Here is a 16,417-nt window from a genome sequence, read left to right on the forward strand (position 1 = left end):
AAGGTCAATGTCACCTCTCATTTTGTCATCCTTATAAACTGGGTGTTCTTCAACTGATGGTTATAGATTGTTTACGGGACAATTAATGGGGGTGGGGGGCGGGGTTGTAGCTGTGGCACATCTTCAAGAGATGAGGACGGAGATCACACATTGATCTTTTATGAGGAGACCACTTAAAATGGCTGTGGAAAAAGGGCAGTTAACTGCTGTGACTTTTCCAGCTGGTGACACCCCAATCTCTTTGTCCACAAATGTAAACGGCAATGCAGCAGTGGAAACTGAAGCTACTTGGGAACGCGTCGTTGCTTCCGGCGCAGCAGCTCATAAATTTTGAAAATGTAAAACAATGACAAAAAAAAAATAAAAAATCTGGATAATCCACCCCGATTAATTCTCTTTCGTCCTTTGTTTGACAAAGTTAATTTGAAGCGCAGTGGCAAACAGACAGATGCAATATAATTGTTTGATTCCAAGCAAGGGTCCTGCCATATTGCGAGGTGTGTGTTATGAAAACGAGCCTTTTTGTGTTTCTCCGTAAGGCATGAAAAACGCCGCGAGGACAATGACAACTGGGACAATGACCCAGAGGAGAGGATTACATGACCGAGAATGAAGACAGAAGAGCAAACATCCTAAAGTGCCGCGTCGTCTTTTCAAAGCACCGTGTCGATGGAGGGAAATGTAGCCTGTGGATGGGAAGCGCAACGCCGCACACACACGACCGATGTGTGTGCTACATTGATATTAAGGGTGTTGTGTCATATTTCTGACCGGCAGACATTCAGCCGGGAAGGCGGGGGGCTAATAGCTAAGGGACAGCACTGAGGTCATTAGCCAGAGCAGCTAAACTGTACGACAAGAAACTTTCCATCTGGCCAAAACCCAAAGGACTCAGTGACAAACTCTTGCAAAGACGACTAACTCGGGAGAAACGGGAACGCACACTCATCACGGCTACAATGTCATCCAATTTGATGAAGAAATGTGTTTTTCAACATTCCTCCTGCTCATGAGCTGTCAATTAGTGCCCGGTCGGCTAATTAGACACGACCACGTGGGCCAGGCCGATGCTAAGTACACAACGGTTAACGTAAATGTTGGAAAATACTGTATAACGTTTGCAAATTTAACCATACGGTGCCTTGAATGACTGTTTCCTTATCCAGGTCTTTTTTCCTGAAGGTCAAGAAAAAATGTTTTTGCAGGAAACGGTTGATGACCCTCTGCTCCCAGTTTAAATCCAATTCTAACCTGGATTCCTGATCCCTCCGGAACCGTAATCTTCCAGACACAGTTGAGGCTGTTGAGGTAAGGCTCTGGAAACCCAGGTGATAAAATGGTCCCGGTACGATGGGTGAGATTAGCTCCACATGGAACTACGGAAGAGAGCAGCATATTAACCATCTCACACTTTCAGAAATAGCTGCGCATATATGTATATGTATATATATATATATACATATATGCGCGTGTGTGTGCGTGTGTGTGCACGCGCGCGCACATTCAACATTTCATTTAATTGCAGAATCATCAAGTCTCATAGCGCAGAGAAAAGAAAAAGTCTTCAAACAAACATCTGGTAAACACATCTGGTACAGCTGCCCGTGTGTGTGTTTGTGCGTGTGCGTGCGGTGCTCCGTTTTTGAACATGTGGACTTGTCAACGCTTTTCTGGGTTTACTTATGAAGCGCCTGCCACCTGCGTGCCGCATGGCTGCAGACTGTCTCTACGGGCAATGGCTTCCGGTACAAATCTCTGTCAGGTTAGCACAAGGCTCACACGCAAGGCAACTTGTTTGAAGGGGAGAGAAAGGGGGGAAGGAAGCCAGAGTGCGTGCGCTTGTTTTTGTTACAAGAGCCCTGTCCTACCTATGCAGCTGGGGATGGAGCTGTTCCACTGCGCCAGCGCGTTGGGCACTGTCAAACATTCGATGGCGGACGATCCCTCGAGCACATAACCTGGGCTGCACTCAAAGCGAATCACGGCGCCAACGGCAAAATTGTTGCCCATTCGTCGGCCATTGCGGGGCTCGGGGACAGAGCTGCACTGGGTTGCGCTGGTCCGTGGCACCGCTTTGGAGAGCAAAAGGAGGCACATTAACGATTCAATGTGGATCGCTAAAAAATATACGCATGACACTTTTCCCCACTGAATACACTCGTCAGAAAGATTCAGAATGTTGACTGGCATGCCCATGTATACAAAAGTGATTTAATATTAAATGGTGGCACGGTGGTCGACTGGTTAGCACATCCGCCTCACAGTGCAGAGGTACAGGGTTCGATTCCAGTTCCGGCCTTCCCGTGCTGCCTTTGCATGTCCTCCCTGTGCCTGCGTGGGTTTTCTTCAAGTACGCTGCTTTCCTCCCACATTCCAAAAACATGCATGGTCATCTCATGGAAGACTCTAAATTGTCCCTCGCCGTGATTGTGAGTGCGTATGGTTGTCTACTTGTGCCCCGCAATTGGCTGGCAACCCGTTCGGTGTGTACCCCGCCGACCGCCCGAAAACAGCCGGGATAGGCTGCGGCACGCCCCCGTGAAGAGAAGTGGCTCGGATAACGGATGGATAGTCCTTAGATGTTGAAGAGCTAATACGTGCGGCGCCAGCGGCGTCATCGACACTCACCCTGGTAGACCAGATGGAATCCCCTCGAGCTGGATTGGCCTTTCGAGGTGAAGCGTATCACGATTTGGTTGGTCGTCGCCAATGGCAATGACTCGCCTGAGATAGAGAGTGAAAAAAGAAAAAAAACGAAACAATTTGCAGTGTTACAAACTAAGTGCCTTCAGGGCATGCCGTCTATGCGTGGGCGCTGCACACTCTCCTCTCTCCTGGTTTCACTCGGGTGAGTGTGAAATACAGACCGCTATTCACGCTCGGGCTTCGTCACCGATACCATGCTCGGCTTTGGGCCGCGGAGACGTTGAAAGGACGTTCTCCACATTGAGAAGCGGTTTGAATGTCAGCTGAGCCATGGCTCACTAGCAAGCCACCGGTCCAGCCGCGCTGTGACAGTTTGTACGCACGGCGAATTGAACCACACAAGACTATAATTACATGTGCAGATATTTGAATATCCCTTTTGACTTTAAAGCGAAAACAAAAACAAGAAAAAGATTTTTCCTGTTTTTTTTTTTTTCCTTTTTGATGATGATCTCAAACGGCACACACCATCTTAATTAAAGCCTTGTGATGTTCCTGCGGAGATGGGAGGCGCAGAGCACGATATCATGCTTGAGCATCTCTGCCTCTCAGTCTTTGGTGCTCGAGCTGCTGACTGCCCCTCGGCGGAGGATCTCATTACACCGTGTCTGCATGCTGTCACACTGTAGTGGGGAGGCAGACATCCTTACCCCCCCTCCCCCCCTTGCGTCATCCCCCCTCCCCAACCACCCAAAGGAAACATCACACTATGTGTGTATGTCTGTATATCTCGCCAACCTCTACGGTCGTTTTACTCTGCGCATATGTTGAATGTATCTGTTCCTGTAACATGTTGCACCATCGGAGGACTGCGACCGCTGGTTTCCACAAGTGTCACGGCCATGACCGCTCGGGCGCCGCAGCGGAGGCCCCCGGGGCACGCTGGGCAGTTCATCGCAGGAAGCCCCCCCAGCAGAATGCCGTCATGGTGACCGATTCCTAATTCGCCGCGCAGGGGATGCGTTCACCTGAACGGATCAAACGCGTGCCAGCATCGAGCCGCCGGTCAGCTTCCAGCTGCAAAGCGGGTCACGCGTTTCCAGCTTCTCGGCACTCATTTGAGGCAAAGCCATCAGGACGTTTGGGGTGGAGCCGGCCTCCAAAAGGAGTTGATTTCGATTCAGCAATTATGACTGAGAGTAAAGCTCCAGCTGTTGAGCGGTAAACATGTTTCGTGCAAGGGGATGGCGTCGAACCGATAGCGCACCTTTGCAGACCTTAAGTCTGTCTTCCTTTGCCAGAATGCGGGAGCTCTGCTTTGCTCTGCCTACTTGGTGAGTTCTGCGAGTTGGCCGACAGGAGTCCCCTGTTAATACAACGTCTTGTTTATTGTGCGATAAACGAGATTTTTTTTTTAAATCCCCAGCCTGCCCTGGACACAAACCAAAGGAATCATAATTTGCTTTTTTGTCAAGTCGCAGACTGACCGAGATACTGACGCGATGATCTGATTGAGCTCCCTTCCCACTTTTTGAAACTTTTCGTTTGTATGTTTATCTCATTCAAGCGAGTTGTTTACCATCTTTTTTTTGAAATGATCAAATCTGTCCATCTATTGTATGAGAGATCCAAAATTGTGAAAGCTTGCACATACGCGTGCTTGTATTTGGCGTTGCATGCAATCTTGAGCATCTCTCACGCTTTGTTAACCCTGCGACGAAGCAAGTCGATGCAACGATACGAAGGTAAAGCTGTACAAGTCACGTGTGACATTCCATAACCCCCCTACGCATCCATGTAGTTTGTCACTCTCCGAACCCAGCTCGCACGTACGCCGGTAGAGGTTCTCCATATGTCTTTGCATGCATATGCAAGTATATGGGCACGTATTACCTGTGTGCGCTCCAGACAAAGAGCTAAGAACACGGGAGGTCTGTGTCGGCCCATCGAAAACCTCCACGACATCATTCAGAGCTGTCCGGAAGAATGCAAATTGGCTGAAGACCACTAGAAAAAAGATATCAAGGCGGAGGAATGAGAAACCGCGTTGTGAAATATGCTTTCGATCCACATGTGGACCACGGGTGCGAGAAAATACCAACCGTTCCAAAGCACGAGTCGCGGCCGACGTGACAAAAGGGAATATTAATACCACGGTCTTGACTTGATGGTTTGTCAACGGATGAAAGGTTGTCTCGCAATGGCAGCCAGTCGAGCTCAGCGCTGTCACCTTGATCCTTGAAACCAATCCTCTCAAACGCTACCGCCGGAGCATATTTAACCTTTCGCAGCTAATCTGCGTCGCCTTTACAAGTCGAGGAACAAAGAGGATCATCGGAAAGCGGAGGGGAGTGAGGGCGCGCCAGAGGTCAGCGCGTTTCATCAGACGTGAAACCGCAAAGTAATCATCGGGCCTCCGCGGCGCCCATTAACTGATCATCAATGGATGGCGCCATGGACGCATCGTCTCTGCCCACATTGCAGAAAGAAAGGCCCCAATGAATGGCAGTAATATTTATTTTTGGCCCTCGTAAGACGCAAGCGTGGTCTGTTGCGTACTGCCAATTCCGTCACGGTCCCTCGTGGGGACTCGAACGGGAGGCAACGTCGGCCAATTTATTTCAAGCGTCGCCCGTCTTCTAATGGCCATTGCAACTTCAGCATTTACCACAAACGGGCACAACAAAGCGAGTGGCTCAACAATGATAGGACATGATCGTTGCCTGCGAGAACCACGCAACCAACATGTCTCTTCCCTTCTGAAATGGCATGAGTGTGAATCGTTTGATCGCATTTTCGCATCAGGACGGGTTTTTTTTTCTCACGATGGAAATGTCAAAAGGCTCAAAAAAGCTTGATCTTCCAGATCCCAATTAGGGGTTAGGTATTTCCCCCGCTGGATGTGTAAAACACCAATTTAAATTGCTCCAGTGACAGTAACATGCAGTTGGGCGGCTTTCAGGTGGGTTTATTTTTACAGGCAGCATCGCTATCACCGCAGGGTTCTCAGTCTCTTTGGAACGGAGAAATAATTACGTCAAGTGAAAATCAGAGGGCAATTAAATGGTAGGAAGGTGACAATACGAATCCCCAAAAGAAAATTGCCGAAAAGGACGTTTCACGCCAGTCACTTTGACGAACATCAGATACCACTCCAAATGACAGGGAAACGTCAGAAAACCGTCAATGACCATCAGCTAGCGGGTTCACGGGAGAAAATGATCAAAGGTGGACTTGTCTCGGCTTATACCAGCAACGTATAAGAGAAACGATCTTACCATAATCTTGGGGAACAACCACAGAGTAAAGACAGATCCTGGCGCTGCTGTAGTTGCCAGGGTAACCAGGAGACAGGACCACTCCTTCCAAACCAGAATACTGCCCGCCACAGAGTGCTGAAAAAAAAAAGAAAAAGAAAAAGACAGCCAGAGGAATTTTAGAATACATACAGAATACAAAATACAGGCGTGTAATTAAATCGGTAAACCGCACAAACCGCCATCTTAACTCATCAAATGCCATCAACTGCCGTCAACTACAAATACTTTTTTTTTGTTTGTTTGTTTAGTGGGGATAGGCGGAGAAAAGCGTGTTAGATCATTAGGTGTGGAAAGTGAAAAGAAAACGGACGATGGTCTTGGGTGAGCTCACACAACAATGACTAAGCTCTTAAAAACACGGCGGACCCTTGGAAATGCGACCGCTACAGGCATCTTGCGATTGATTGAATGGCCGCAGGGTGTCACACGAAAAAGTGGTGGAGATGATTTAAAATGAAGAATGTTTGTTGACCCGAGATAAATCTAGAAGCGTTGGTATGGAATGTGTGTGTGCAAGGGACTAGCTCCAGATGTCAGTGTTTACCAGTGCAGATGGGTTTGGCTTTGTTCCAGCTTGGCTTGCCATCTGCTCCCATGATGCAAGTGAGGGTTTGTTCTCCCTCCAGCGTGTAGCCACTGTCGCAGTGGTAGCTGATGACGGAGCCCAGCTTCAGTTCGCTTCCCGCCCGCGACCCGTTGCGCACCAGACCCGGCTCGAAGCACGACTCCCTCGGGTTCTCTGTGTGGAAAGAGGTCACGCGGTGGGGGTGTGGGGGGGGGGGGGGTAGATTAGCCATGTTCAACACATGTTGTCATCGAGGAAATGGAAAGGACGAATCCCACTGCTCTTTCGTTGGCTCCGACGCGTTCACTTCTGTGCTTTTCTATTTTTGCAACCCTATCGCAGCGGCTGTCTTTTCTCTCTGGCCCTCGAGAGCGCCGTCTCATCTACTGCTGCGGAAGCTACGTGTATCTCTTGGGAGATAGACGGGCAGCTGATCGAGAGTGGCACCCATCAGGGCCGAGGTCCGCCGAGCGCCTGTAACTGCTCCTCTCGGAATTTGGTCGGGCATTCGAGTGGAGAGGACAATGCACATCCGCGTGCGCGCAAACGCACTCAAAAGTGGGTGCAAAAACTAAACACAAACACACACTAGCAACCACTTATAAGAGTGTAAGACAGATTGATTACGAAATCGGTCACATAGTTCTCAGGTGACAAAGACCCGCGCGAGAGGCCACCGGTATGATTCACATCCCCTGATCTCAGTCTTATTCCATATCTGACTAACACCCTCCCCCATGTGCGTCAAAGCAAAATCATGCCTGAGGGCCCTGGCATGGGTACTGTGCACCTTAGCAGGGCTTCTGTTACAATTTGCTCCTGTTCCGACGCCTGCAGTTCAGCTCGTTGTGTACTATGAAGTTAATTTGATTCAGTACATCGGTGCCTAAATCACTTTCACCGTGCATTGAAGTCATTCTCATAAATCGGACTAATGGATCTAATTTTACAGGATGTCCCCAAAGCAAATGCTATCAACAGGTCGAACTTCCTTCTTTGGACACCTGGAAAGACCAACAACCAGCAACAGCTTTGTTGTGGCAACAGTTGGAGTTGCAAAAGAGCTACTGGAGAACAACCATTCTTCTTTGACACAGAAGAAAATGGATGTGAGACCAACAAACAAACAAAAAAGACCAAAGAGATGTGATGTGAGCTCAAGTGAAAATAAGCCCAAGGGTGAATGAAAGCATTGGATGAGAAAGACGGCAAGAGTTAAGGATCCTTGCGTTGTTGTCGCCATGCGTTATTATTATATATTAAATGTTAATCCGGCCATGAAACGTTTTTTTTTTTGGCGACATCTTTCCCCAGCGAGCCTCATCAGACACTGTCTGAGACCTGGAAACCAAAAGAGTGCTCGCTAAAGAGACCGATAGCACCTCAGGCAGCCTGACCGAACGCTTGTTAACTTGCCCCTGCTCAACAAATACAATAGCCCGACCCGTAGCTTGATGAGGTTTTTTTTTCGCCACGCTGTTCGCTCAACAGTACATTTGCAGTACATCGACGTCCGGACGGTTCGGTAAACACATTTGTCTACGTGCAAAGGTAGGCCAGCCGAGCTCTGAAACGGGCAAAACGACCGCAGGCCCCTTTTTGTCTTTTCAAGTCATCGATTCCGTCAGCCTCCAAGGTAGGCATTGATCGATACTCCCTTCCGAGGAATCTCACTCACCCCGGACGAGTGCAGAAAAGGAAGCGAGAAGAAACAATGTACACAAAGTGCAAACCTGTGTACTGAAGCACAAATCCATTGCTGCTGAGGGAGGCATCGCTGCGGAAGGCCAGGAAGAGTGTGTTGGAGCTGCTCTCGATCCGATCGGGAACATCCGTTCCATAAAAGCTTCCCAGCAAAGGGCTCAGGGAGTCTGGCCCATCATAGATATGTAAGAAGTCATAACTGGGCTCCAAGCTGAATCTAGTTGAACGAGAGAACAGAACATTTGTTGAGGATGCGGTTTTCTGCATACAAACATACTTGTGGGAGGATTGCAACGGATGAGAGAGGAGGAGAGTCACTTCATCTTACTGGTTGAAGCTGAGGGCGATGACATAGTCCTCCGTGACAGTAACGGTCCAGTCGCACTCTCTCCCATGAGGGTACGGTTCCGGATAATCCGGAGAAAGGATGAGCCCGCTTGGACCGCTCAGATTTCCTCCACATGGAGCTTTGCGCGGGCAGCAATTCAAACAATTAGGTCAATTGGGAATCTGCCTACACTGAAGCAACATTCGATTCTTATTGAGGTATTTATTTACTTTCTTTGCAGAGCACCAACGCTAAGAAATGTATAGCCAATGTCAAGCCAGGCAGGCTGTGTTGTTTGTGGAGAGGCATTCTCATCAGACGTGTCTGTCGCGGCGACTGGCTGGGACACCATGTCATCGAATTTGTCATTCAGTTAGTCTATCGGGGAACCGTTTCGTCTAGCCTTTTAAGAAGTCAGACGAGCCACAGGGGTTATCTGGCAGTTGCCGGTAAAAAAAAAAACAAAACACTTTGTTCGATCTGATGGAACGTTATTAAGTCCCGAACTTGCTCATCGCACGCCATATGCTGATATGAGCCGCAGGTCTCTTCGCATGCTGTGCTTGAAAAGGTTTCTGTACCTGTGCAAGTAGGAGGGTCTGGCTGCCAGAAGTAGCGACCACTGATTTCCGTGCAGGTGATTTTGTTGGCACCCTGCAGGATGTAGCCGGGGTCACACCGGAATACCACAAGGTCCCCGGGCTCCCTGCTGTCACCGCTGCGGGTCCCATTAGTCGGCATGCCCGGGTCATTGCATGAGGTGGCCGTAGAGACTGAAGAAGCGGCGGAAGGAAAAAAGAAACCTCGCTCAGATGCAAGTTCTGTTCGCTGTCATTTGCTGTGAGGATTATTTTGAGGAAAAAGATCCAAATCCGTCTCTTTCATCGTAACCGCGAGCGTCATGACCCTCAGCCTCACCGGAGAACTGCACGGCAAAGCCTTGCTTGCTGGTGAAGAAGTCGGTGGTGAATTGCAGACTGATGGTGTTGAAGGTGCTGTGAGCGTCCGGCGGCAACGCCGAGCCGCTCAGCTCCCTCAGTGGCACCCCCCCATCCTGGGGGCCATCCCAGATGCGAAGCACGTCATGGATCTCCTCGGTGTGGAAAACCAGGAAATGCAAACTAGTGGGGGAAAAGACACGTTGAAAACACCCCTCAGTAGAACGCAGCGCAGTTTGAGACCTCCGAAAACCAAACCACCCTCACGCACCACACAACTAATCAAAGCCCAAACGAGACCCTTGTTACCGCTGTGAAGGAGGACTCGACAAAACTACCTTCTGTGTATTTGTCATCATCATGTCACGAAAACAAACCAGCGCAAAGACACAAGCCCTCGAGTACAGTCGAGTGTGAGGAAATAAACGGATGATATGAAACGGCAATGCGCGACGATGAATCGGTGCACCGACGGAGGTCATGTGTTTTAAAATAACAGCAGAGCAAAGGCTGCTCAAAGAAGAAGGGAAGGAATCAAGCAGAGGGACAAACGGCATTTTGAAATATAATCACAGGCAGCAGATGCGGCGTATTCAATGGCCGTTTTGCAGTGTCAGTCAAGCGGCTACCGTCAGCCACAGCACTTCGTTTTCAGCCTCGACATCAGAAAGATGTCACTGTCAAAATATGTACTCTTTACTTTCACCAAAGACAGCTATCATCCAGCTGGATGTTCCAAGCCGGCGAGATGTGAATGCGCATGTTTGAGCGTGCAAAAAGTAGGCCAATCTTGAGCGCGGCCGATTCCGAACGGCCCTTTTCAATTGCTTCCGGTCTTGAACGTGTACAAGGAGATGTTTTACACCGACTGGCTGTCAATATTTACCGTTCACGCCTACTTAAGCTTCAGCTTGGTTTTTATTTTTTGTACACACAATATATAGAGCATGTCAGTCTCGATAACAATCACTGCACCGCCGTGCTGACTCATTCCTTTAAAAATAAATCGATGAACTCAAAAAATAAAAAATAAAAAAAACGAGCTGTGCTGGGATGAGATGAGAAGGCGCAGGCAAATGATGTGGAGCTTGGATGGAAGATGTAAATGAAGCGCCAGTCAAAGTGACACGACGTTTTCTCAACCGCTCCACCGGGGTCATTCAAAATCTTATGTGGATGTCGCAAACGTGTCACTAATCTCAAAGATGAAGCACTACGATTGAATCGGCAGGCCAGCCGTGTTCATGTTCAGGCTTTTGTAGAAGCACAGGACGAGAATACGATCGGCGTTCCGTGTTACCACATAACATGGACATTGGATTCGTACTGATGACAAAGTGTGGAGTCATTTTCCTGAAGGATACACTAAAAAAAACACTTGTAGTACAGTGTATGCGGGTATGCCGACTTCAGCTTGAAAGTTGGACGACTCGTCTAGCAAACGGTAAAATACAGCAAAAAGCGGCCTTATAAAATCAACCACAAACACACACGCACGCACGCACGCACACACAAGCAACGCCGAGTGTTTGGGCCTCAAATGATGCCGTGGAAAAACAGCATCCCGCTGCCGTGTTGATGTTGAGAAACAACTTCCAGCCGCGTTAGCATAATTGGTGTCAGAATCGGATTTCCCACAACGTGTCAGGCACGGGCGGCAGCCACAGGCTACTCGGCAATGTTCTGTGAAGGCCAATACACCACCACCGAGCTGATTTGTCAAGTTGCCATGATTGTGAACAAAATGCGTGTGCAAAAAAAAAAAAAATATTAATTAAAAAAAACGCGAATGAGCCGGAAATTGCACATTCACACGCACCCACACACACACACACAAAACGGATGGGAATCATTTCAAGGGAATGCACAGAAAACACAGCCACATTAAATCTCCAAAATACGACCAATGTGTATCTTAAAAAGACGAGTAGAAAATTAGGAGCAGAGGAATGGCACTCAAAAAAAAAAAGTAAGATTGGATGTGATATCAAAAATCATCTTGGGAGGCTCGCTCAGACCAGAAAGAGAATCAGCAAATAAAATGGTACTTCTTTGCTTGCCCTGCAAAGCTATAAACGTGATTGCGCTCACCGACACCTCAAGCAGGACACGATAAGCTTACCAAATATATTTATGAGCTAATCGAGGATGGTGCGTTCCCACAGACTCCGTAAAAAAAAAAAAAAGAAAAAAGAAGAGGAAATAATCAGGGCAGTGTCCGGCGAACCAGTCGGGCTTCTTGCTGTTGATCAGTTCTTTTTTTTTTTTTTTTTTTCCTCTTGGATCGTAACCTTTCACTAAATTATGTCACTCTGTACTCGTGCCCTGTGCAATGATCATGAAATTTGATACCACGCCCACTTTCGCATCCCCCTGTACGTGAGCCGACCTACATCAATGAAAGGTGTTTTGATGTGCAGATTGTTGCATGTGTATTGGACTTTTGTTCCAAGACAACCTTCAGCCCCTGCAAACATCGAACGGCATCATGTTCTATTTTGAGATTTATCTGTTCAATGCCACACATGAGGGTGTGTGTGTGTGTTGGCTCATGGCGGGCGAAGGATCCGCACTAATGAGATGTGCTGGATTCCAATCAAACATAACCTTCAGTTCTGGATGTGTGATGTAGATGCTCTTAAAACAGACATGTAAGGCGAGCAAAAGTGTGCTGGGTCTTTGGCGTCATATTTTTACAAGCCTGGGTGGGATGCGTTCGACTCCAATTTTATGGAAGTGCTTGCTCGGGACACACATCATTGGTTGTGTTGTGGAGAAACGCAACATAGTTCTCAAAGAAAAAGGTTTTGTCGTCCCGTGTGCAAATCACAGAATAATAGAATGTTGGGTCATAAAGCTTTATAGGGCGGGGTTTTATTCTTCTACTCGTGTCCACTTCTAAATGCGATAGAACAGGTCAATCAAGTGTCACACGAAGGAGACGAGATAGGCGAGGATGCAATTTATTAGTGCTTTTGGATTCGGCTTGAACTGTTTTGTATTCAGATGAAAGAAACAGAGAGAGAATTGGAGAGCGCTCTGAATACAAAACAGTCAAGCTGCAGTCGTAAATTCTGTGGGGAGCCTGGCGAGGTGTGTGTGCCGATGATTCAATGCAGGACAATATACAAGGACAATATACACGCGTGTGTGCATGCGGATGGAAAATGAAGAGATGTTAAGACATAGAGAGCTACATGCGGGGACGCATCGGGAAGGCGGCTTAGCCACGGTGAAATGACATGACCAGAGATGTTAGACATGAATAAAGGTCAACACGCCGCAGGCGCCTTCCCAAATGTGAAGTGGCTCCTGGTGTCGTTGTTCGATAGTCAGGAAGCCAAAAGCAAATCTCTGCCCGACATCACACACTCGCTTTTTAAAAATGCAGATGAATTTTGGCCGATGAATTTTTCCTATTCACCCCCACCCCCTCCCTGTCAATATTATTTCTTCTTTTTGGACTGACGGCTGTGCCTTTTATGTATTATTTTATTGACATACTTGACTTTGTACTTGATGTGAAACTTTTTATCTGGAGAACTGCGCATGCTTTGAAAGCGCTGAACAGATTGAGCGAGATTGCGTTCGATAATGCAAACCACGAAAATAGGAAAACATTGAGTGCAACATGATATAGCCTCCATTAAAGCATATGAGGGCGGTCCGGGGGTCCAGTGGTTAGCGCGTTGACCTCACAGTGCAACTCAACTCGAAAACAGTCACAAATGCAACTATTTGTATTTTCCACCGTAGGAAGGAAGCCCGACTGCACAGAGAGAACAAAACTGACACGTGAGCATGTGAAAACGCTGTTCAGGATCTCAGAACCTCCCCGCTGTGAGCCAACGATTCCAACCACCGGAGAGCATTTCTCTCATCAGAGGGCATGCCACTTAATGCCACTCTCTTCCTTCATGACAGTCATCGTGAAAATAGATCACCCAAGGTCACTTGCTCCAATTACTGTTTATTTCGTCGCACTCAATCTTGGCAGTGTGCGTGCCACCAGTACTCTCCTCTATGTCAAGTCGGGAAGCTGGAAAATACTTGTGCCACCTTCAGCCATGCCATTTGCTCCACGAGGAACCCCATGACAAAATGCATTGCATATTCTTCTTAACTCATTCACTCCCAAAGACGTTTTTAAACGTCTTTTCGGATTTGGTCCAGAATTGGCTGGTACTGAATGAGTTCATAACGAATCCCGCGGGCGGGATCAAAGGCACCTTCGGTACGTGAAGAAGGACTACGGATGACAGCGGAATGCCAGGGAATTCGAGGCGACACATTCACTTTGATGAAGAAGGAAGAGGGATGCGACGATGGCAGATGCGCAAAATAAGTTGATGATGCAGATGCAATGCTAAGCCAACGCTGGATAGAAACGCGCATTGTAGAAGGAAAGAAAACAGGCCGGGCTGTTGTTCTCGTCGGTCCGCCGTAGTCCCGAGAACGCGTCGTGGCGCACACCTTGCACAAAAGGCATTTGTATGCAAGCTAAAGCGCCATCCGCAAATGTGTGAGTCATACAGTGAGTTCAAATGAAAATAGGGTAAGTCGTTAAGCCCTGTAAATATGCACAGCGCCTAATCACTGTCACTTTACAAGTGCACTTGCGTGCAGTCATTTCACTCTCTATCCTACTTTGTATTACGATACGATATCGCTTGCGTCTCGAGTCCGTCTTTTAAGCGGCTCACATTTCAATGCTGCGCGTGCTAAGAAAACCGACAATGGTCTGGACACGCCTGCAGGCTGTTCTTCCGAATGGAGAATAAGGTTAAGGCGACATTTCAGGTGTATGGACACCGGCTTGTTAAGAATGCGCATTCAGATGAATCCCAGATTTTTCATTGCGAGCCCAAATCGGGTGCTTGTTCAAACAACAACCTTCAAGAGGGACTTTGAAGAGGGAGCTCCAGAATTCCCAGGGCAGGCAAACAAAACCAATTCACCGTGTTCAAAACAAAGCGCAGCAGCCACACATGAATACACGTCTGGAGAAAATGAATGATGATATTTGGTAGAAAATTGGCCACATGAGGGCTATATAGACGAATGTTTGCTATCGGATCAATTTCCTTCACCACGACTTTCGTTGACTGTAATTGACAGGCCACAGGCCTATATCAGCTCGCAGACGATTAATGACAGCCTGGATGAGTGACGCGTACCGCAGCGCAAATGGAAGGACATTGAACAAAAGCCAAGAAGGTCATCAAACTCGTCGCGCGTCCACCAAGGGAAAACAAAGAGCATATTTCCAACCTAATTGTGCTTCCTGGCGTGGCCTCGATAGTCCACACGCAGTGCAGGTTGTGTTCATACGGGGCTGGGTACCCTGGAGACAGGATGCGACCTGTGGGCTCATCCTTGATGGTGCCCCCGCATTCCGCTAAAAAGAGAAGGAAATATCGCAAGCCGTTTGTCCACATTTCACATGCCAGCTCATCTGACAAGAAGAATATAAGTGCTGTTTGTCTGAGAGCATGATAGATCCTTCATACGCAATTGGAGACTGCAGAATGATAACAATTATGGCATCAGAACAGGACAATTGCGCAAAAATACGGCAGCCGCTGAACATCGAAGCCAAAATAATATCATATTGAAGCCAGTAATAAAGGTAAAGGACCAGCGGAGAGAGACATATATTTATAATAATAATAATAATAATATAAGCCACCATCAATGAATGTAAAATGTGATCTGTCCATGAAGCTAAATGAATGAAAATAGACGTTGTGCGCTCACTCTGCTTTGGCAGTTCATTCCCGAGCCAGAAAGCATTTTATAACCCTGACCATGGAGTGATGGCGCAGACCTTTGCCCGAGGATCACCAGCTGCACATATTGGTAAATAAAGCCGAAGATTTCCGAGCAGGACCAATTAATGACCTGACTCACCGGCACAAAGTGGCAGAGGGCTGTCCCAGGCCCTCCTCTCCCCCCTCAGGCAAGTGAGCACCTCAGGGCCTTTCAGGGTGTAGCCGGGATCACAGCTATATGACACGGCGCTCCCTGCAAAATGACCCTTGTCTTCTCGCTTGTGGCCGTATTGGGGGAAGCCGGGATCTTCACATTTCACCAGCTCGAAGCCTTGGCGGGAGCGAAAAGGTCAGACATGGAGGTCAGGTAGGAAATGTGCCACTGAATCTTTCGAAAGAAATGACACTTCTTACTTCAACTGCCGTTTACTAAAAAGTGGCCAAAGGTAGAAATGTAAATACTTTCTTTTGGTCGGTTCCATGCTTAAATAGCTACAGAACTCAATTCTCTGTAGAAATGATGAAAAATGGCTGGCGGCGGCTCTCGTGAGTTAAACTTGAAGGAAAAACCTCACATACATACATTTGCGTTAGCGGTGAAATTGTGACTCACTGGTGAAGTGTAGCTCAAAGCCTTTACTGGTATTGTCTGCGTTGGTGATAAACTCCAGCCACATGGAGCTCGAGGTGGAGTTCAGGGTTGCGTCCAGCATTTCGTTGCCTGTAAACACTCCGAGCAGACGAGCCGAATTACTGCTGCCATCAAACACCTGAAAAGTGACGCGACAGGGGAGGGGTGCGGTGGATCTTTATTAAGATGATCAGTGGTGAGCCTACAAGCACGCTCGCGTGGCTGCAAACGCCCGGGGAGGGAAACTCCTTCCCATCGCTCACTTTGAGTTTGTCGTCTTCCTCCAGACGGAAGTCTCGCGCTCGCAGTTGGATGCCTTTGCCCGGCTGCGTCTGGATGGAGTAGATGCACTCGTGGTTGTTGTCGTAGTAACCGGGGTAATTGGGGGAGAGAAGCACCCCTTGCATGCCAGTCACGGAGGAGCCACATTCGGCTAGAGAGAAAGAGAGGGGACGGGGAGAGCGACGGGACGGCGGAAAGGGCGATGGGGGGAGGATTTTGGAGAGAGCAGACG

At 48.1% G+C, this 16,417-nt stretch overlaps 1 protein-coding gene across 1 annotated transcript in view; it reads right to left on the minus strand.

The window, feature by feature from the left end:
- Positions 1-16,417, minus strand: part of csmd2 (CUB and Sushi multiple domains 2) — a 115,833-nt gene that overhangs the window by 36,382 nt on the left and 63,034 nt on the right. Inside the window, exons 23-36 of the mRNA XM_086136422.1 lie at positions 16,167-16,336; positions 15,886-16,042; positions 15,412-15,603; positions 14,773-14,899; positions 9,482-9,684; positions 9,145-9,336; positions 8,564-8,702; positions 8,265-8,452; positions 6,511-6,705; positions 5,925-6,041; positions 4,540-4,653; positions 2,629-2,724; positions 1,869-2,072; positions 1,252-1,376 (exon numbers count right to left, since the gene is read on the minus strand). Coding sequence (XP_085992548.1) covers positions 1,252-1,376; positions 1,869-2,072; positions 2,629-2,724; positions 4,540-4,653; positions 5,925-6,041; positions 6,511-6,705; positions 8,265-8,452; positions 8,564-8,702; positions 9,145-9,336; positions 9,482-9,684; positions 14,773-14,899; positions 15,412-15,603; positions 15,886-16,042; positions 16,167-16,336 — 2,219 coding nt within the window. The remainder of the gene's footprint in view (positions 1-1,251; positions 1,377-1,868; positions 2,073-2,628; positions 2,725-4,539; positions 4,654-5,924; positions 6,042-6,510; positions 6,706-8,264; positions 8,453-8,563; positions 8,703-9,144; positions 9,337-9,481; positions 9,685-14,772; positions 14,900-15,411; positions 15,604-15,885; positions 16,043-16,166; positions 16,337-16,417) is intronic.

The sequence above is a fragment of the Hippocampus guttulatus genome, chromosome 18, assembly GCF_054856545.1.
Source record: "Hippocampus guttulatus isolate MCC_2025c chromosome 18, RoL_Hgut_1.0, whole genome shotgun sequence".
Classification (NCBI taxonomy): domain Eukaryota; kingdom Metazoa; phylum Chordata; class Actinopteri; order Syngnathiformes; family Syngnathidae; genus Hippocampus; species Hippocampus guttulatus.